The following is a 22,656-nucleotide window of genomic DNA, read 5'->3' as shown; positions in this document are numbered from 1 at the left end:
TTGCACCCTGAAAAAATGACCTGATCAAGATATTACTGATATTCAAAACTGACCTTTCCCATAAGGGTAATAATTCCAATAGAGGTCAATATATGTAAAATGTACATAACCAACCGGTATGAATAAAGGAATATTACATATGAATGGCCTATTCTTGTACTAAACATTCATTAGAATGCAAAAGCAAAAAAATATAAATAGCTGATATAACATAAAAAATAAACAATGATGTAAAACTGAGGATGCTATAAACATCCGAAAAAAATAGTTATGCCAACTTTTGAAAAACATCATTCATAAGAATGGAGTCTGTAAATAGTTCTGATTGAATAAGACCATAGTCCAAAACGAGCAGAATTGTCCCAACAGTAAAATTTAACTCTCAATCTCTGAAGAAAAATTGCAATAACAGAAAATACACCACACGACAGTTGCTTACTGAGTTGAAAACAGTTGTCTGCAAAAACACACACGCTTACTTAATATAAAGTGAATCCTGAGTCACCACAAAGTTCGATGTTGCCGGCTTTCCCTAGTCCAAAATTGGCACAAACCTCATGTTGACAATAGTTGAAACGATTTAGAGCGTAGCGACCATTAGTTTGGAAGTCTCCCAACCGAATAAACAGTCCACACCAAGCCAAACTCACTTCGACATACACAGGTTCAATAGGCCCAAACTCAAAAGGACTCCATGTTATTCTCCAATGTCCAAGATAGTCACAAATAAACAAAAATGAACACAAGGTTATGATATATATAATGTCCCATGAAATTCTGACACTGTTGAAAACTCGACTAGTGGTATATCCAAAAAAATCCCAAAAAGCGAATGCCTTTGATGTCAGGGGAGGATTCCCCTGTACACGATGCAGTTAACTTCAAGACACGTCCTACAGCATAGCTACGAATCCACAACCAAACCTGATGCTATGCGCGTAGGTATGTGCACGGCCAAAGTATTCCATAGTAACAACAGGAGGCCATCAAGGGAATGTGTCGTGCATATTTTTGAATACTTTTCTGAGTATTTGGGTCTATTTGGTGTATGCTTATTCAAATAGCATATCATTTTTTTGGGGATATAATTGTATATTCATATTGAACAGTTATTCCCCTTTGTCTTTCTGATCCCATTTTTAACCATGTGATTGTATTATGTATCAGGTCCATTTGATGTTAATGTGCCTTTCTATTCTCGTATGAGCTCAGACAGGGTTGAATATGGTGTTTTTTGTGTCCAAGTGGTCACTTTATATTTATTTTTGTTCAGCACATATTCACTTTTGTTTAGCAGATATGTATTTTGTTTTTATTAACTTTATTTCTTTTTGTTTCTAGTTGCTGATTCATGTACTAGCACTAGTGGGAACATACCAATGATCTCATTGGTGGGGGTGGTCTATAAATACCCATGAGGTTTGACTGTTTTATTTTTTATTCATTTCTACACTGAAGAAGGCATTGGTTTGCCGAAACCGGTCTGTACAATAAAGTATTAATAAGTTTGATACTCTTGTATCATTCTTAGTGTTTTTCTTTTTACTTCGACACATTCCCTTGCTGGCCTCCTGTTGTTACTATGGAATACTTTGGCCGTGCACATACCTATGCGCATAGCATCAGGTTTGGTTGTCAGATGTTATGGGCCATAAATTGTCTAAGACTTTTCTTAAAGGCGTTCTTCATATGAGACCTACGATCAAAATTCCCTATTCTCCCTGGAATTTAAACCTTATGCTGTCTCAAATTATTCTTCCTCCTTTTGAACCAGCATCTTCTTGTGATTCCAAATTTTTATCCTGGAAAACAATATTTCTTGTGGCCATTAATTCTGCCCGCAGAGTGTCAGAACTTCAAGCATTATTTATCAGACCACCTTACATGATTTTCCATGCTGATAAAGTATTTCTCAGAACAAACCCCTCATTTTTACCTAAAGTCTGTCCTGAATCCAAATATCAATCAGGTCATTGATCTGCCAGTCTTTTTTCCCAACCACTCTAGCAAATTGGAATACGTGCTGCACAAACTTGATGTTCACAGACAGCTCAGATTTTATCTTGAAAAAAGAACAAGAAGCACCACACTACACTTGAAACAAATCGCTAGTAGTGTCAGCTCCAACAAACTGTGCAGAAAGTAATGCAATGAGTAGCGTAACACTATCTACTGGTAATCCACCGCAAAAAAAATGCCGGTAACTCCACAAACTGCTTTATTCCACAAACAAGATAAACGTTAACGCTACCAGCGTTTTTCATTCTAAGTAGTATCAGAACTTCATCAGACAACAGCCAAATAATTACTCTCAGTTTTTATACATATTCTAAACAATTAAAACCATTAGTTTTGATTAATTAAGTAATAACTCTGCTTTTGCTCCAACTTTTAAAGGAACATTACACATATATGCCATATAAAAAATATATATGTATATGCATACTACTGTCATAAGGAAAACTTATTACAATTATGTAAAAGGAAAATGAAAGCTACTATAAACACCTTATTAGATACAACCTTGATCATTTTTATAACTATTTAAAAACATACTTATTTTCCTAAATTTTCCTAATGTAAGCTAATTTAAAATAAGCATTACTACTAATATAATAAACAATTCTAAAATAATTTAAAAAAATCTAAAAAGAGACAATTCAACCATAAAGTGACTAACAATCAAGTCAATTTACCGCATCAAATTTTTAATTTTTAAAATACATGCTATTGAGCAAAACTCATTTATGCCTGGTTCTCTATTAGCTGCCAGGCGTAATTGCCAGGTTAGCTCTTTTTTCTCCAACTCCAGTTTTAGGTAATGATCATTTACAAAGCTATGGTCATCTTGTAATGTGTTAATTCGATCTATGCTCATGAAGTTGAAAGAATGATTAGGATTATTAGCACAATGCCTAGCCAGGGCATTCTCATTTTTGCCCTTGTCAATAGCGTACAAGTGTTCGTACATCCTGTCACGCAAACGTCTATCTGTTTTGCCCACGTAAAATGATGGGCATTGTACACATTGTGCCAGACAATTCCTGTAGAGTTACAGGTGTATGATCCTTTAACAACATACCTAGTTGTCCTAATTATAAAATGATCCGCTGTCATAATGTGCCTACAGTACTTACAAGCGCCACATTTCTTAGTGCCCCTTCTGGCATGCATTGGAGTCGATTTCGACTCTAGGAGTTTTTTCATGTTGGTGGCCTTTCTAAATGTTACTACAGGATTGAGATTTAAATTTGTTGCAACATTCTTATCCATTAATAAATAGAACCAGTATTTTCTAACTGTTTTGACTATTTCTGTGGCCTCTGGGCAATAAGTGATGGTAAATACTGTTGCAAAATTCCCTTCACTACATACATTTTTTATCATAGTATGATCTCTATTCTCTGTTATTCCAAACCCTGAGTCCTCAGCGTTAGATGTAAGGTCATTATTTAAACCATGTACCTCCATACTTCCATTTACAGACAATATTGGTACATAAAACCCTTTCTCCCTTTTCTCTACCACTTCCTGGAAGATGTTATCTAAAAAGGAGGCAGGGTACCCTCTCCTCAAAAACATTAGGTGTAAGTCTACATTTTTCCTCAAAGTCTTCTTTCAAAGTAACCATTCTTGCTGTTCTCACTAGTTGTCCCTTCACCACAGCTTTCTTTTGGTGAAGGGGATGCATGCTAGAGAAGTGTAAAAAGTTGTTAGAGTATGTGGCCTTTCTAAAGATTTTTGCCGTATAACATCTTCTGTTTTTACTTAACTCAACATCCAAAAAATTAATAGAATTTTCCTGAAAGTTTTGGGTAAACTTTAAAAAGGATGTTGTTGAGTTAAAGAAATTTACAAGATCAGCTTCTTCACTATTACCTTTAAATAGGATAAAGATGTCATCCAAAAATCTTTTATAAGTAGTAAACTTGTTACACCAATGGCTATTAAACACATAGTTGTTTTCCCAATGTGCTAACACCAGGTTCGCAAAACTTGATCCAACTGGTGAACCCATTGCCACTCCTATTTTTTGAACAAAAATGTTGTTTTCAAAAGTAACAAAGTTATTTTTCAAAATAATGTCAAGTAGCTGTTCAACTAGGTTACATTCGTTGTCACTAGCCCCTTTAGTTCTAATAAATTCTACTACCCATTCTACTCCCAAGTCATGTGGGATGCAAGAATATAAATCAATGACATCCACTGTTAAGAAATTGCTTGTATCATCATATGGAATAGACTGCATATTCTGTAAGAAGGACCATGAGTCCTTCAAAATCTGATTTTCCATAGTGACAAATTTCTTTAAAATGTTGTCCACTAATTTTGCACAAGGGTATGTGATTGATTGACGTGCATCCACTAATGCCCTGAATGGTGGGTTTGAGACATTTTTATGCAATTTTGGGATCCCAAAAATTTTTGGGATCCGTGGGGCCAACATAGTCAAATATGTATGTTGCTCCAAGGTTATAATACCATCTGAAAACAAGTCGCTAATAAACATATTAATCTTACTGTGGGCTAAGTTCAATTCGTTTCTACTCACTGGTGTATAAGTACTATTGGCCAAAAGGGCCATCATAATGTTAGAGTAATCCTCATTGTGCATAACTACCAGTCCCCCACCTTTATCTGGTTTCATGAGCCTCAGAGGTAAACTTCTAAGGAGGGTCAACAGGGTTTTTTCTTCATCAGAGATGTTAGACTTAGGTTTAATTTTAAGATGAGCATTTCAAAATGTCTCTGAATTCATTTTCACAAAGGTATTCAAACATACCTATAGTAGTGTTCTGTGGGGGATTAAAAGAACTTGCTATTCTCAATTCACTACTATTGTATGATGAATTCCCAAACAAAACATTCAAATTCAATTTGCGAATGAACAATTTAAAGTCAATCAATACTTCTGCTATGTCACATTTTTTCGATGGCACAAATGTTAAACCCTTAGCAAACAGTTCTACAAGTACATGATCAAAAAATCCCCTTCATTGTTATGAAGTGTTTCAAACAATCTTAACCTGGATACTTGCTGTTGCTGCGGGTGTTGTATCTCTGCTTGCCCCCCTGGGCTGGATTCACATTCCAGTTGCCCCCCCTCCCCCCTCTGAAGTTTTTTTGAAACCCTGTATTCTGCTTTTGATTCTGATCAGAGCGAAAAGGCTGGTGAGAGTTAACACCGGTTACCTCTCCAAAAATGTCATCGTCATTAATAGAACATTCTACATCTAGTACAGGACCTGTGTTTAAATCCACTACTACATTCCTTGTAGATTGGTTCCTTCTTTGCTCCTTATGCATATTTTGGTCTAAAGAGTCTTTGTGATTACGTGAAGGGTATTGCGCTACTGGCGGTTTAGGGAAGGCTGTCCCTTCTCTGTATGCTTTCAGGTCTCTTTGTAGTTTTTTAATTTTGTTCTCCTTTAATTTAACCATTTGTTGAGCAATACTTGTGAAGGTTATATCCACCTCAAATTGATCTCTATTAAAGTCCAGGTCTGACTTGATATCTTGTTCTAACACTGTCACTTCCTTTGTTATCAAAGCAAGGGAAACCTTGTAGTGTTTCACCATACATTGTAAAATTTCCAGCCCTTGTTTATTGTAAATCTCAATCAGTTCATTAAAAAACTCAGACCCATATTCTAACCCTGTGGGGTATGAATAATGCCTTAGTCCCTTCGGAACAATTTTTTCTTTCAAGCATTTATCAAAGTAATTTAACTCTAATTGAAGCTTTTTAATCTTGAGTAATTTAGTATCAAAAAGCTTCAGTTTATCTGTTATTGAATTCTCCCTCTCATTAAAATTTATATTAACAGTACCTGGTTGTAGGAAGTCCAATTCCAACTTGGAGGTTAACCATGTGCTTACATTGTATTTTAAGCCATGGTTGGTAATGTGGTTACCTCCATTTCCAACCTTATCAGCTGTTTCGTTCAGCTCACCCCTCTGCAAACATACTGCTGTGCCGTTTTGATTCGTCTGTGTTCCCGGTACAAATGAACCGGAACTAGCTGCTGAAGAACCAAGGACGCCGCTGGAGTTAGTAACCCCATCCACTTTCTCCGATAAGCGGTCCAGCCTTGAATTGATTAACTGCAAAAGCTGTGTTAAGTTACCCTGGGAAGCATCGTTTTCCTCTGAATTACTTTCCATTCTTTGGCGCTAACAACCAACGTAATAAACCACGAAAAAAGAACAAGAAGCACCACACTACACTTGAAACAAATCGCTAGTAGTGTCAGCTCCAACGAACGGTGCAGAAAGTAATGCAATGAGTAGCGTAACACTATCTACTGGTAATCCACCGCAAAAAAACTGCCAAAATGCCGGTAACTCCACAAACTGCTTTATTCCACAAACAAGATAAACGTTAAACGCTACCAGCGTTTTTCGTTCTAAGTAGTATCAGAACTTCATCAGACAAGGCAGAGTTATTACTTAATCAAAACTAATTGTTTTAATTGTTTAGAATATGTATAAAAACTGTGAGTAATTATTTGGCTGTTGTCTGATGAAGTTCTGATACTACTTAGAACGAAAAACGCTGGTAGCGTTTATCTTGTTTGTGGAATAAAGCAGTTTGTGGAGTTACCGGCATTTTGGCAGTTTTTTTTTGCAGTGGATTACCAGTAGATAGTGTTACGCTACTCATTGCATTACTTTCTGCACCGTTCGTTGGAGCTGACACTACTAGCGATTTGTTTCCGATTTTATCTTGACAGAACTAAGGATATTAGAAAATCAGATCAACTTTTTGTATCCTTCTCTGAAGCAAGAAAAGGCAACCCAGTGGCTAAAACAACCTTATCCAAATGGTTATCCGATTGCATATCCTTTGTTTATGAAAATGTGAGCATGCCATTAACACACAAACCTAAGGCTCATTCTACCAGAGCTGTCTCTACGTCTTCTGCTTTTCAAGCTAAATTGCCCCTTGACAATATTTGCGCTGCATCCACTTGGTCTAAGCCTCATACCTTTATCACGCATTACAAAGTGGATAAGGCTTCAAGGAACAAGTCTTCCTTTGGTTCTACAGTACTGAAGAACATACTCCCATGAGCCACCCAGGATTCAGGGTGTTAGGGACGCTACCCATCAGTGAGAATAAACGGTGAGATTTAACAACTTAACATATAGAAGTTATGTACTTACCATAACGTTCCATGTGAGTTGTTTATCTCGCCTTTATTCTCATGTCCCTCCCTCCTTTCCCCCTCCTGGCTGACTGTTGACTTAGAGGCTAGTGCCATCCCCATTATTCAATATTTCTTCTTCCCCTTTGGGAAGTGTTCTTGGTAGAAATACATAAAAGGGTATGTATATGTTTGTGTGTGTATATACATACATACATACATATATATATATATATATATATATATATATATATGTATGTAGATACTGTTACTCGCAGCAAACAAGATCTGAGGTAATTCCAGCAGTGCATTGTGGGATAAGGGGCTTGGTCTCGAGCTACTGGCTAACCTTGAGCTTTGCTATCGGCCCGAACCCATCAGTGAGAGTAAAGGCGAGATAACTCACATGGAACGTTATGGTAAGTACATAACTTCTATTTTTATTGCTCCCCATTATGCGGGCACCTGACATCTGGGGCAAGAAAAACTGATGTAATGGCGTCTGTTGCATGCTTTATACCCGTGACTACCTGACATCATGGAAGATGAGACGGCAACCGACACAGGACCCAAGACTTTGATAATCAGGCCGACTGAGGGCTCCCTGCAAGCAGATAACCCAAATGTAATGACTGCAGCAGTGAATACACTCTAACATCTACATTTATGGTAAGTGTACACAACTGTACTTTTTTCTTCTTTCAATGTACTGCATTAAGAGGAAAAAAATTGTGTATAAGAGAAAAAGAACAGACAACTGAGGATAATTCTCAAAGCTGAAAACTGGGTGTGGGAATGCTTATTAAAAGATGAAAAATTTGAATTGAATTTGGCATAATGGTTAAGGTGTTTACTTCACAGTAACAAGGTCAATAGTTTGATTCTCACCTTTGATAGGGAAATTGACTAGGCTTAAAATTGCACATAAGGGCAGCTAGCCTAGTTAAAATATGAACCTGTGAGACGGACGTAAAAACAGTTTGTGTGTGCTGCCATTAAACATAGTAGACATAGTTTATTTGAAAAACAGATGCCCATGGGACAGAGTTGCTGGTTCTAGCATAATGGAGAGGAATTCTCCAGCAGGAAAGATCTTTTCACCTAAAGTATCTATGGTAGGAATACAGACCTGATTCAGATCTTGGGCTGTATTTTTGTGGCATCAAAACTGCTGTAGTCTGCAACATTGTGGGCTTTACACTGTGTTGAAACCTGCCAACCACAGGTAGTTCAAAGTAATTCAGTAGAATATTCACTAACTTAGTGCGTTTTGGATTATGGCCAAGATCATTGCTCATTGAAACTGGAATATTTCAGTTTTTAAATTTACTAAAAAGACTGAATTCATGCAGTCTGTGAGTAATTTTACTTGTGTGCTACAAAAATTTCATTTTACGACTGCTCACATAATCCAGTGCAGAGTCATGGGGAGGGGATTTTGTGGAACCTGTCCTGGCCTTTCTGGTCTCAGTGAATGCAAGGTATAGTAATGCATTTTGACTGGGCACCTCCCTCATTGCAGAGACACTGATTACATGTGCTGTCATGTGAAAGAAACCACAGTATCTGGCAAAGACCCACATGGACACCGAGAGGAAGTGCAGATTCAACACAGAAGGCACCCCAGTTGAGAAATGGAGTGGAAAGCAAAGTGTGAGGCAGCATTGCCAACTGAAAAGTTTTGTTTTATCCAGCATATAGACTGGTATAATGCAGTGGTAAGTATTGTTGCATTACAAAGTATGCTTCAGTTTGTTTTTTTTTGGCTGAAGTGTTTTGCATATAAAAATAAAAGGCTGCCTATACTGTCTCTGAGTGGATGATCTGGCTGAATTTTCCTCCACTATTTCAAAGATTCTGTAAGTAACTTGAGGCTCATTAGAATTGCCTACATGTATGCATACAGTTAGAATCCGTGTCTTCTGTAATAGGTTGGTGTTCCATTCAGAAAAAGTCTCTTGTGCATTGCATCCACACGTCTGAGTGCCAGGACAGGTTGGGATCCCCTGCAACCCTACACTGAATTAGGTACTTTGAAAATTACTTAATAGACTTGCTTACAAAGGATAAATTATATTATGAAAAAAGAACAAGGTGTATGCCAGGTTTTTTTAAGCTTATTACTGATTTTACAAAAGTGGTGTTATATGAGCATGAGCTACATTTTCTCCTCACTGTTTTGGGGCTTGAGGTATAAATGTGTCTAACAGAAGAGACCTTTGTACGATTCCCTGTTCTGATAAAATCCTAAAGTAATACAGGCTCTGCTTGTAAAGGTAAGTAACAGTGAAGTGTTTTTTAGTATATAGTGACGTTAGTGTGCCCGACTGTAATAGTCACTTTGGGAACTGCATGTTTGGTTAAAAGCAGTTTGTACTATTATTGCATTGAATGGCTGCAAAAAATCTTTGTCCCTCTTTTCTAGTCAGTTAATGTTAGTTTGAAATCTTTCTTTCAGGCCCCAAAGTGGTATCTAAGGAAATTTCAGTTGAATCCATTGAAGAGGTGTCTAAAATTATCAAGAGAGCACCAGTAATTTGGGATAATATTCATGCCAATGACTATGACCAGAAGAGATTGTTTTTAGGACCATACAAAGGACGCTCCACAGAACTGATTCCAAGGTTGAAAGGAGTTCTAACCAATCCAAACTGTGAATTTGAGGCCAACTTTGTAGCAATTCACACGCTGTCAACTTGGTACAAGTCCAATATGAATGGAGTTAGAAAAGATGTTGTGATGGGTAAGTGGGATTTATTCTTCTGGGATGAAGCATTTTTGGTACAGCTTCATCACGTGTGCATTTGTGTAGGCTTCAGCCAGTCATGTTTGAAATTTGTGTTCTGTTTAGGATGGTAAGTGAGGATGGCCTTCCATTTCATTGTTGCAGGGTTCCTTACAACAGAGATCCCTGCCAAGGGCAGGCCAACATCTGGCCAGTATACTAAAGCCTTTAGGTTGCTAAGGATACACTGTATATCACATGTATGCTCCCTGTGTACAGCGTTGGATGTAAAAGTGATGTACCATACTCAGAATTTGTCGCCAATCCAGTCATTGTTCTGAATGCTTGCTTTGTTCATTGGTTCACCAAGCCCATTTTTCAGATAAGTGCTCCATTGGCGTTTTATCTTTTTCCTTTGTTTTTGTTGCTTGTGGAGTTTATGCTATCCAGAAAGGATAAATGCCAGTGTGGGAGACATTCATCATAAATGTCGTCACAAGCAGTGTTTATTTTGTCTAGGTGCTTCCCATGACCATATGTCCTGTTCTGTATGCCAGGCTTTCATTCTGAAGTCTCTGTGTAGTCTGCTTTCTTCTTTGGCCATATATTTAGAAAACCAGCATCTTCAGCTTTTGGTAAAAGATGCCATGGAAGGAGCTTCTTGCTTTGAGAGTCAGCCATCCTCAAAGAAGGCCAAGAAAGCTAGGTTTGATTCTAGCCAAGTATGGAAATAAGAGTTTAAGGTTATGGAGTTTGAGAGAAGAGAAAAGTGATCTGCTGTAGATGGTGGTATGGACTGGTTTCATTTGGATTCTTTAGGTGTTGCATCAATGAAACGCATAGCTGACAGAGTTTTTAGATATGAGACGTCCAGGACAGTGTTGCTGAAGTTTTTCAACTTTGAGGGAAAGCAAGTGTTGTGGGGATTGTGACAACCAGGTTGAAAATGTTGGTGGCAGGGCGAATGGTGTTCATCAAGCAGGGTTATTCAGATAGGTTAATGCGATCCTCAGATTTGATTTATGTTTGATATATGGGGGTGATTTTACTGACTGCTTCTGTCCATCTGAGACCAGGGGTGAATTTCCGATTACCCATATAATATGACTTTAAGTAGCCATTCTCAATTTGTCAACACATTGATGGAACAGAAGCCTAAAGGATTGAAATTCAGGTTTGTCTCCTGAAACATTAAAGGCTTTTTTGAATGGAGCAGTGTTGGTTTAACAGTCTGAATGAGGCAGTTGAGACTTTAGTAGAAAGTTAAATGGTTTGGAAAGGACATGCTTGAATTGAGCAATATTGATGCATGCAGGAAATGGAGGACATATGGGAAGAAAAGTCTTCACAGCAATTGCCCTGTGTGTGATGGTGCTGACTGGTACAAGATGGTTAGATGAGAAATATGACATGGAGTTATAAATTGAGTTGAAAGAAATGTGTTTTAGCACCTTGTAAGATAGAAAACAAAAATATATTGCAGGGGTCTTGAAATGAGGAACCTAAGGGCTGTACAAACTGCTTTTCACTGACCTTACAGCAAAGAACAAGATTTTTGGGTTTCCTTGCTGCACCAAGGAAGATGAAATCTTATGAGCTTTACCTTGTTGCAGAGAACTAGACCAAGGACAGAAGTGCCAGTTAAAGGCTACAGTTTGTAAACATTTGATTTCCTGTTGTGTACATCATGAAGGTGAAACTTTTCTCCATTTGTTTTCCAGATTTGGTATTTTTAGGCTAAATAAGGTAAGCTGTGTTAAGTGTAGATGAGAATGCTTTCATAAGTTTAATGTAGCACTGTTTTAAGAATATTATCACTGTAAGTGTGAAAATGAGTATTATGGTTTGGAAACACAGCATTTGTACTTGTAATAAACATGTAAACTTGGATGTGATTTTGTATCTTGCTCCCTTTTTAATAGTACAAAACAGTGGTTGACAGTTTAAAGCCATGCAGCTTAAGCATGGCAAACCATAAAATACTGCTTCTGCAATAGTTACTGTTATTTTTATTATTTATTTATTTTATTTTACATTTGTTGACCGGGCTTGTCTAGCTGGATATATGTCCATTTTCATTAGAGGCCCGGGGAGATAAGTTCCAAACAGTTCAAATAAAGTTCACATCTACAGAAGTACATATTTAAAATGCAATTATAATTAGTTATAAAAGCAAAGTATAGTGGAAGTATGTTAGTTTAATTTTAGTTTAGATTGTGTTTTTTTAGATAAATACTGGCAGAAATGTTAATTTTAACAAAGGTGTTGTATGCCTTGTTGTCAGTTTGAAAACTGCTTCAGATGTGGGTGGGTCCTATAGTGACTGTATTAATGTCTGTCCATTTTTGGGTAGTAAGGGCAGGAAAAAGTGGTCTGGGGAAGGGAATCTGGCTGTGTTGGTGTAATTGACATAGTGGGATAAAGTAGAGATATTTGTAATGAAGCGGACTGATAATAGGATGAAAATATAATGAAGGTAAAGGAGGTTTTGAACAACTAAATGAAGTGGTGACATGCAAGGTGATATAAGCATCAGTGTGTTAAGGTCCTTGGGCTTTCGCTTGTTGGTGTGGACTGAGTAAGCTGTGCAAATGAAATGTGCGTTTCACTCCTTGATGAGCAGTAAGTTGCCGAGAAAGAATATGGTGATTATAAAGTTTTGCAGAGTAGGAACATTTGCTAAAGAGTGGAAGTGTTTGAGGCATCAGTGGCTTCCTCTGTATTCTGTTGGGAGGCTGATAGGGGCTGGTGGAATGAGTCATGTCTGACTGGAATGAAAATTAAAAGTAAAGATTGGTCATAAGATATATGAACGTTATGTCAGAATTGATTAGATGCACAAAACTGATTCAAAATGGAGTCCAAGAAAGATTGTACACTCGAGACAACTGTATAGAATTTTGAGGCACTTGTAGTTTGTGTAGCAATATATGCAATATTATTAGCAAGAATGGCAAGTGTTTAAAAGGAGGAGCATTTCTGGTGGAGCTGGAGTGGGGCATTCTACATGTATTGTTTTAGAGCAGTATAACTGGTAAAAGTTGCTTGTTTTGCTGGTAAATGAAACTTTGCTAATGGAAAGGAAGTAGGTTAATGGTTGCAAACACTTGATTAGATGCAGCAGATAAAAGTAATATGATGAAAAAGGTGTGCAAGAGTTTTTGACTATTGTGATGTGCAGTTTTTGATTTGTCAGGAGGAGAGGAAGTATTTAGACTGTTACTGAAGAAATATTTGATATGAATAATGGTTAAAAAAAAAAAAAAAAAAAAAAAAAAAAAACTGTCCCAAGTTTTGTAAAGAAAATTTGGCTTTATTTGATCTTGGAAATAATATAATCATGCTAGAGTACAAAGGAAGCCATTATCATAAGGGTCGTAGTTAAGTACAAGGCAACTAAGTCTTGCAGCCATTTTTTCTTTGCCAGTATCCAACCTTAAACTATACCTCCTTTCACAAGGAGGCCTAGGCTAGTCCAAGCCAATGGGAAATTTGTGAATACCTAGCCAATCATCCATTTCCAGTTTAAAGGAAGATGATGAATGGCCTTGGTTGATTTACAGAGGGAGTGTATCTCAGATGAGGAAGGCACTGCATAGTGAACCTGTCTGCACAGTATTTTTTCTTTGCTGATGGAAATAGTCTGAAGTATATACGAAAAATGAGTTTTAAGTCAAATGTTAATGGAAGAGTACTTTGTATATATGTTTTATTTTGCGTCTGTAACAGTAGTCAAATTTAGAGATCACAGTTTTGATTGGGAGGGCAAATCACTAATAGGCTTTTCCTGTCTTCAACTGCAAAGTGTACAGATGACTTCTAAATCCTGATTCCAGCAACCAGGTGAGAGAGTGGTTGATCGATTTGACCACAAAGGTTGTTTACTTTTCATCCAAATGCTGTTGAAGGCATGAGCTTTCATCTAAAATGATATTGGTAACCTTCATTGGCCCACACCAGACTGCTTCCCTCTTCCGATGCTGTTCATTGTGGCAAGCCCTGTGAAGTGGATTCCATTTCAAAATCATATAGTTCACTGATCAGTGGTCTCAAGCTTTCAGTGTGGCCTTTTAGTCCTGAACATGACTGGTAATGACCACTTCATAGATAAGGTCAAGGAGGTAACCTCTCAAATACCCATTGGGAAGACTTGCAGAAACAAGCGGAATCATTTTATTGGTGGAAGTATTAGAATCTCTTCTCAGCTATTCATTGAAACTGCACTTAAAAATCTTGAAGTTTTTAAAGTGACAACTCTCATCATCCCTAGCAGCAGCTAAACTGATCAAAGCATTCCTTGAAGGCATTTTTGATTCACTACCTCCTATTTGGAACTTGTACTCATTAAGATCTGTGTTTTATTCTGGAAGCACTAACAAAGGTACTTTTGGAACCTGCATCTTCATGTCTGAATTTATGGAAAACCCTGTGTATGTTAGGCATGTTTGCTTAGATGTTGATAGAGGTTTTGAGGATGTTTGTTAGAAATAGCCTTTGAAACTGAGCATCATCACAGTATTGGGAGATTGGTAGAAGGATGATGTACCATATTTGAGGAATACTCGAAAGCTTAACAGGATTATACCTTTACAGATTAAAGATATTACATTTTTTTTTTAATGTAGCTGTGTTCTGGCAGTTACAGATTTAAGTAGAAAATTCATGTAAACAACTAAACATGATGTGTATTAAATGTCTTGGAGAGATGAAATCTGCAGCAAGTAATGCATGTTGTAGTAGCACAAATTCAGGAAGACTTGTGATAATGCTGATACTTGGCGACTTTTTTTATGGAAGATGCCACTGCTGATTTAGAAAAAAATTTAACTTTTGTAGATATTTGCATGATGTTCACGTGTTCTATTAGGTTTATGGTTCTGTATCAGTCATTAAAGGAGATTTTTTTTTTCCCGTAAGGAAAATGCTCTGGTTAAAGGCCAGGCTGCTAGAACAATGGCTGCTTTGCATAAGTTGCTTCAGAAATGTATCCAGTGATTGTGTATACTGTGGCTTGTTGGTTCTTTGACACTCATGTCTTTTTCTGACATAGGTCTGGTTCATGGAATTAAGTATCCTTTTCTTCTTTTTTTACTCCAGGTCCTGTTGGACCTTTAGGTCATTCTGCAGCTCTTTATACACTTGCAGAACTACTACTTGGGATTTATCCCCTTTGTAGGGTGTGTCATGGAGGGGTCCCCATTACTGACTATAGCACATGGAATCTTACCATGTCATTTTGTCTGTGGAAGGGACACTCCTTGTGTCACAAATACCCTTCTGCCATTCCTTCTCTACTTGGGTGGGCTTCTGCATTCATTTTTGGATGTTGGAGTATGATACAAGTCAGACAAGTATATAGATGTCCTTCAAGAATGCAACTGCAGTCCTGACATATGGGTTGCCCTGCCTCAGGCAGCCCTCGGTTGGCCAGATTCCAAAGTCTGGGTCCGGCGTCTGCCGATGTCGCTTCCTCTCCGACGTCAGAACGGCTGGAGTATAAAGGCATCCGCCGACGCCATCTTCTTCAGTCTTTCTTGCCGCGCGGTGCCCGAAGCAGAAGCAGTTCGCAAGTGCCGGTCGGTCAGCTCCTGTGTTTCTTCAGTTACCGAAGTCATCTAAAAGCTAAGTACCCCATTGGGGGAACATTTTTTCTTGCCTCAGCCGATGTCAGAACAAATTGAAAAAGTTAATAATTGTTTGTCTTGTGGTAAACAAATACCTCATAAGGACTTCCATTCTTATTGCCTCCCTTGCCTGGGCCCAGACCACGACGTCTCGGCCTGTGCTTGCTTTAATAAGCGCACTCAGGCGCCGGGCAGAATTTGCCGAAGACTTTTTTGGCGAATCCTACGCTTACATCATGCCGTCGGAACAACCGACAGCACAAACTACCAAAAAACGAAAGGACCGGGACCGACCTCCTCGGCCCGCGTCTCCCACCAATCTAACGCCCAAGCCCTCCGCGAGTGCTTCGGTCCCTTCGGAAGCAGTAATCTAACCGCTCCAGGCCGACGACACCACGTTAACACGTGCTTCGGTCTCGGAGACTACTCCGGTGCCGGTTGTTGACTTTACTCCAGAAACCGAAGTTCTGGAACTACCCAACACCATTCCTGTGGACAAAGTTACCCCTGCACGTGGGGCAGCTAGGCCGCCTGTATCTGTCTATCAAGGCCTTTGCACGTGCTAAGGCCGCCAGCCAGGCCAAGGCCCATTCTAAACCTACTTATCAGGCCCCTTCTTCTGATAGACAAATCATGTCTCTTGCTGCAGACCTAATCTCTCTTATCAGGGGGTCTCAGCCTCACCCAGACAGAGGTTCTCAGCTGCCTGCGGAAAAAAGGCCTAGAACTGAGCAGGCAGACAACCTCTCTTCAGATGAAGCCTCTGGGGATTCAGAGCATTCAGATACCCAAGAAGAATCCTTCCAGGCCTATGAGGACTCTGATGCTGAGGAATCAATTCCCTCTGCCTCTCCTCCAGAGGATTTTTCTTTTGGTGAAGTCCTCCACTCCATGAGGGAACATTTTAAGTGGCAGAGTCAGGAATTTTCAGATTCTAGGAAAAGGCTACGTACCTTCCTTAAATTACCCCAGCACAGACCTTTAGCTATCCCTCCAGTTTTGGATGTCCTGGATGATGTATTCTCAGACTCCAGTGCTTCTCCTGATTCTCTCCCTCCTGCTCCTGTCAAGCCAGACAGATATTACAGGGTCCCTGACACTCACAAGCATCTCTTTAAGGCCCACTCTGTGGATCTAGAAACTATTTCACAGGGCCCCAAAGGAGTGGCTACCTCCTCGGCCAAAAATCCCCTACCAGCTGACAGGGAAGCAAGGTCCCTGGAGAGATGGGGTAAAAAAAAGTTTATACCTCTTCCACCCTTGCCATGAGGTCACTTAACTGCCTTTTTCATGTGTTTCAGTACCAGGATGATTTACTGGATGATTTGCAGAAAAAGCTAGCCTCTCCTGAGCCTATAGAATGTTAACTTTTACATTTCATATTTTATAAGCAGTTTTCATGCAGTGTTAATTTTTTCTTGAGAGTAGATCAGAATATTTCTCAACTATGATTTCTGATTAACAGTGAAACTTCAATTTAACCATCCACTTTTTTTCAGCTGACAGTGAAGATAGCACAATATCAATCCAGATAAAACTGGAGAATGAAGGCAGTGATGAAGACCTTGAAACAGATGTTCTGTACAGCCCACAGATGGCACTTAAGCTTGCTTTGCAAGAGTGGCTGCAAGACTTCGGAGTGGCTCAACAGTACAACAGTGAGTATTTTAGTCACTTGATTTGCATAGTAATTGTGTTTTGAATTTGTGATTAAATATTTAACAAGCTGGATTGTGCAGGATTCATACTAGGTTAGGGTTGGTTCCACCTATGTCAATTTCTGTTATCTTTATATTTGATGAGAAAGAGTTTGAGTAGACTGCTGTAGTTACGTGATAGATTGGCCAAGTTAGATTCGGGCTGTAGTCTATTCTTAATGTACTTTAAGTAGGTTGTCGTACGTATTGAGATGCCAGTGGAGGATTTGTACTCTGAGTCTACAAACACAGTGGTTGTTTCCTTTCAATGCTGTTTCTCAAGCAGTATTTATACCCCATTTATATGTTGCCCAGTATTACTGCAAACCGTATATTTCTACTCTAGTCTTCTGTGAAGTTGTGACGATGTGAAGTAATGCCAGCTATGCCAAAAGTAAGGCAGTGGATGTGTAACATATGCCAGCATAGCTAGCTGGAGTTTTGTAAAGAATTGTATGTCATTTGTATTATCAAACTGATTTGTACAGATGCATGTGTTGTAAATGTATTTGTAAAGCTGCTTGTGTTAAATATGTACAAACAGTGTGTCCTGTTGGACAGAAAAATATACCTGTATGTCAGACTGTACTGTAACTGTTGAAATGAATATATTGTAACAGAGGCTACTTGAAGAGAAGAGGTTAATCTCAGTCCAGCTAATTTTGAAAAATAGTCTGAAATTTAAATTACCTGGCTTAGGCCAGAAAGATTGTGTCTTACAGTTCTGATTGCAGCCAGAGACGAAATGTCTGTGAAAATCAGGACTAGGACTCCTGCTGTGTTGTCCTTGGGGGTGACCTAATTGTTAACCTGGAATGGTAGAAGTTTTGAAATGGTTTTATAGCCTCCAGATGCTATAACACATCTTAGCAAAGCTCTGTGTGTATGGTAACACATGTGCTAGATTCTGGTTCAGTATCTAGTAACGAGGCGGAGGGAGTAGTATCTGAATCTGGTCAGATGACCAGATGTATGTGATCATTCTGTAATCCAGCACTGGAGTTATATTTTAATACTAGATGAGACAGAAGTCTCAGGGCAGTCTGTGTTTGAAACCTGACAAAGAAGTAGGACCACTCACCCACATCATCTTGCCTTGCCCCTACTAGGGAACAGTCATCCTTTAATCAGTCAGGATAATATAGTGAGATTAGCGAAGTATTGATATTAAGTTGTCAGTCTTGCCTTCATTCTTGCTGGATGGGTTTGGAGACGATCCTCTGCTCCGACTCGGCCACTTACTAAAGCTCGAGAGCTAATTTTACTGGCTCGAGGCGACCCTATATCCCATGATGCAAGGCGATGACTACCCAGATCTCGTTTGCCGCTTTCGTTTGCGAGGTGCTTTTTTTACCGGCTCCTGGTAAGTTTTTCAAAATTCCGAATTTGTCTCACCCCTTTAGTTTTAGTCACTACTGTTGTGTAAACTCTTAACGATTAGTTTAACCCTATTCCCGTTAGTGTTCCCTATTTTTCTAGTTATTTATCTTTTCTCCTAAGTTAGGCCTCAGCCTCCCCCTTTCCTATTTTTCTGTCAGGGATTCTGTGTGGTGTTTGAGTGTGTTGTATCCCTGTTTAAACTTTTTATTATTGGAGTGGGTGTTTATTGTGTGTGTGTCTATGTTTTTTGTTTACTTAGTGGTTCCTCAACACAGTTATGTCGAAGGACACAAAGGTCTCAGGCTTCAAGAAGTGTGACTCGTGCTGTCAGAAAATGTCTCTGACAGACCGTCACACTTCTTGTGTTTACTGCCTGGGACCTCTGCACCGGCAGGACTCTTGTGCTGTCTGTAATGCCTTCAGCCCAGGAGTCCTGCAGGAGCGCAGAAATAAATTAATACTGAGGGGCTTATTAAAGCCTGAGAGCTCCCCGACTAAGTCGGCTCCGGGGAAGCCCTCGAAACCAGTTAAGCCTTCGGCTTCAAGTCCTAAGCCATTGGCTACTGGTTCGCTTTCTGTGTCAAGATCGGCTCCGGCCGGAGCCGATCCTTCTATGTTACAAGTTACAGTATCTGCTCCATCTGGCGCCGATGCTGCTAAATCTGGGCACTCTGTGTCGGCTCCGGCTGGAGCAGACGTATCCTCTGCTCCTTCGGCTCCACCTATCTCAAAAAAGAGATCAAGATCCCCTTTGTTGGTGTGTATACGTTTGGCTCCGAGATCACCCCTGCTCTCGGAGCGGAGCCATCGGAGCCGTTCTTCTCGGTCGTCCAGGCTGTCCGATCACGAACTTGAGAGAGTGGCTAGTAGACTATTAAAGTCTCAGGCATTGGCCCAAATGCTCCATAGCCCATCTCAACAGACGGTAGCTATCACACATCCACCTAACATTCCTCCTTCGACTCTCTTACAGAGCTCGGAGCCGGAGCTCCTCGGAGCAGTGACTCTTGTGACTTCGGAGCCGATACCACCCCCCCCCCCTTCGGCTCCGTCCTCCTCTGCTCCAATTTCCTCCTTGAGACCTTCATTGGAGGGATCCGGGCATCTGGTCTCTCTCGGCTCTGAGGGGGCGAGTGGCCTCGGACCCTTGTCCGACCCCGTTCTCCCTCTCTGAGCTTCGGCGCTGGTGAGCTCAGCCCCGACATTGGCCTCTGAGCCGTCCCTGTCTGTGCAGCCTGGGGTTCCTATCTCTTTGGAGCGGGAGCCTTCTGGCCTCTCTGATGGGGGAGCCTTCGAGGTGATGAGTGTACTAGCCCCAGGGCGTAGTCAACCTTCAGTTCCATCAGCTCCTCCCACTACAGTGCCTGCTGACGTCTCTTCCCACTCTCTTGCTCCCAGACCCAGAGATCCAACGCCTCAGGTTTCCCCATTGGGAATATCTTCCTCTTCCGAGGCTTCTCCTGACCCGTCAGGTGAACCTCCGCATAAGAGGACATGTAAGAGGAAACATCTAGACTCCCCTGAGTCTATTACATCCGATACTGACTTGGATGAGTCGGAGGGATCCCCAAGGTCCCCCTCTGAGGATGTCTCTCTCTGACATCCTTGAACTTCTTAAGCAGAGGGGGAGCTGGCCTTCCCTTAATCCTTCCCAAGACGATTCAGTATACCTGGAGGCGTTTGGGTCTCGACCCTCCACCTCCTGGGTGGCTCCACCTTTCGACCCTCTTATGGACGTGGTGACTCGGAAGGTGTGGATGGCCCCGGATTCGGTGGAACCCATTCCTCGAAGGCCTTCTAAATTCATTACGGCCCCACCTGATAGGCAATATTTGACAAAATGTGTCCCGGTTGATGCCATGGTGGTGGCTGCAGCCACCAAGAAGGGAACTAGCTGATCCTTCAGTACTTGTCCATCCTCCTAACAAGGATTCCAGGACTATGGATAGGTATGGCAAGCGGATTTTTTCTTCAGCGACCTTTGCCATGCGATCGCTGAACTACTTGTGTCACTTCACCCGCCTTCATGTTCTTAAAGAGTTGGGAGAAGTTTTACAGGATCCGTCAGCTGCTGGGTCCCAGGATAAAATTAACTCACAGCTGGGAATCCTAAACTCTATTGTTAACTCCTTCATGCTGCTCATTTTATATGCAGCCGATGGAGCGAGTAGGGCCGCAGGTACAGGAGTGGCTTTAAGGCGTCAATCCTGGATGCGGCTTTGTAATTTTGCAGACCCCTTCAAGGCGTTTTTCACAAACTCTCCCTGTGATGGTTCGACCTTGTTCGGACCTCAAGTGAAAGACACCTTGACTAGATGCGAACAAGATGGCAAGACTCTTTCTGCCATAGGAGTCCGTTTCTCCACCCCTTCAAGACCTTACCCAAAAGGTCAGAAGGGAGGGAAAATGTGGTTCTGCAAATCTCAAGGAGTCACGCCTGACGCACGAGGTCAGTTTACCCCCAGAGGCAGAGGGGGTAACAACAACAGACGCCACCCTAGAGGCAGAGGGGGTCCACAGAATCAGGGTAGCAGGGAGCCTCTCTGACAAACCCTTCCAGCATCCCTGAGATGTTGCCCGATTGTCCACCTTTGGAGGCAGTCGGGGGAAGATTATCGCTGTACCCAAGAGCCTGGCTTTCCCTTTCTCAAGACAAATGGGTACAGTCGATTATATCTGAGGGTTACAAAATTCCCTTTATTCAAACCCCAGTTCAGCAAAAGGGAACCCTTCCCAGATGTTCCACCCAGTCTAAGGGAACTAGCAGTACCAGAGATAACAAAACTGCTAGCAAAAAGAGCCATCCAGCCAGTCCCAGCAGACCAAATAGGATCCGGAATCTACTCAAGGTTCTTTTTAGTACCAAAAAAGACAGGGGACTGGAGACCAATATTAGATCTCAGCAAACTAAAGTTTGTAAAGAAAACAAGATTCCGGATGGTCACGCTTCAGTCCATTCTACCTTTTCTGGGCAAGGACAATTGGATGTGCTCGGTGGACCTTCAGGATGCGTACTATCACATAAAAATTCACAGGCGCTCCAGAAGGTTTCTCCGCTTTCGGCTGGGGGCCAGTCACTTCCAATTCAGAGCCCTGCCATTTGGACTCACTACAGCCCCCAGAGTGTTCACCAAATGTATGGCAGTGGTTACGGCTCACCTGAGACGTCATGGATTCCAGGTGTTTCCATATCTAGATGACTGGCTCCTCACTGCCACCACCAGGCATCAACTTCTCCAAGCCAGAGATTACACCATTCACATTTGCAGAGGGCTAGGGATTTCTATAAATTTAGAAAAATCTGCTTTGTCGCCTTGTCAATCTATTACCTTTATAGGCGCCAAATTGGACACCGTACAACTTTCAGCAAAGTTAACAGACCAAAGGATCTTGGACATTCAAAACCACGTCCATGTGATTCTTTTCAGCAACAAAATTCAGGCCAGATTTGCTCTGAAAGAATTGGGTCTTATGGCGGCCGCCATAACACTTCTTCCCCTTGCCCGCTTTTACATGCGTCTCCTACAATGGATGCTGTTCGCCCAATGGTCCTTTCAACAACTTCCCATGCGTCACAGGATCATAACTCCAATTTGCAAAAGGCATCTGACCTGGTGGTTATTGTCCCCTCAAGTCCATCAGGGCAGACCCTTTGTTCCTCCCGCCCCGGTTGCCACGGTTACATCGGACGCCTCCCTGATCGGGTGGAGGGGGCATTATCAGGGCAGGATGGTCCATGGCACTTGGCAACCTTTCGAATGCCACCTGCACATAAATGTCCTGGAGATGAGAGCAGTGCTTTTAACGTTGCAAGCCCTCCACGACTCTCTTCCCCTGGGAACTATTGCAGTCCAAACGGACAATATGTCTGTAGTGTGGTATATCAACAAGCAGGGCGGAACCAAGTCCTATCCACTGTGTCGAGAGGCACTCTGACTTTGGCAGTGGGCAATCTCTTCTCAGCGGTTTCTGATAGCAACGCATATCCCCCGAAAATCCAACATCATAGCGGACAGGTTGAGCCGAGCTATTCTCATGACTCACGAGTGGTCTCTCAAACCATCTGTGACTGAAGAGATTTT

The 22,656-nt window shown here is 40.8% G+C and overlaps 1 protein-coding gene across 1 annotated transcript in view; it reads left to right on the top strand.

Annotated features, from left to right (window-relative positions):
- The window catches only part of OGA (O-GlcNAcase), a gene marked incomplete at its 5' end in the record, with an annotated part of 1,599,409 nt that overhangs the window by 350,928 nt on the left and 1,225,825 nt on the right, over window positions 1-22,656 (top strand). Inside the window, 2 exon segments of the mRNA XM_044056260.1 lie at window positions 9,607-9,891; window positions 16,997-17,155. Of these exon segments, the coding sequence (XP_043912195.1) occupies window positions 9,607-9,891; window positions 16,997-17,155 (444 nt within the window).

The sequence above is a fragment of the Protopterus annectens genome, chromosome 14.part0 (assembly GCF_019279795.1).
Source record: "Protopterus annectens isolate FY-2018-M chromosome 14.part0, PAN1.0, whole genome shotgun sequence".
In the NCBI taxonomy this organism is placed as follows: Eukaryota; Metazoa; Chordata; order Ceratodontiformes; family Protopteridae; genus Protopterus; species Protopterus annectens.
Note: the sequence above shows the minus strand (reverse complement) of the source record. Positions and strands in the feature narration are given on the sequence as shown.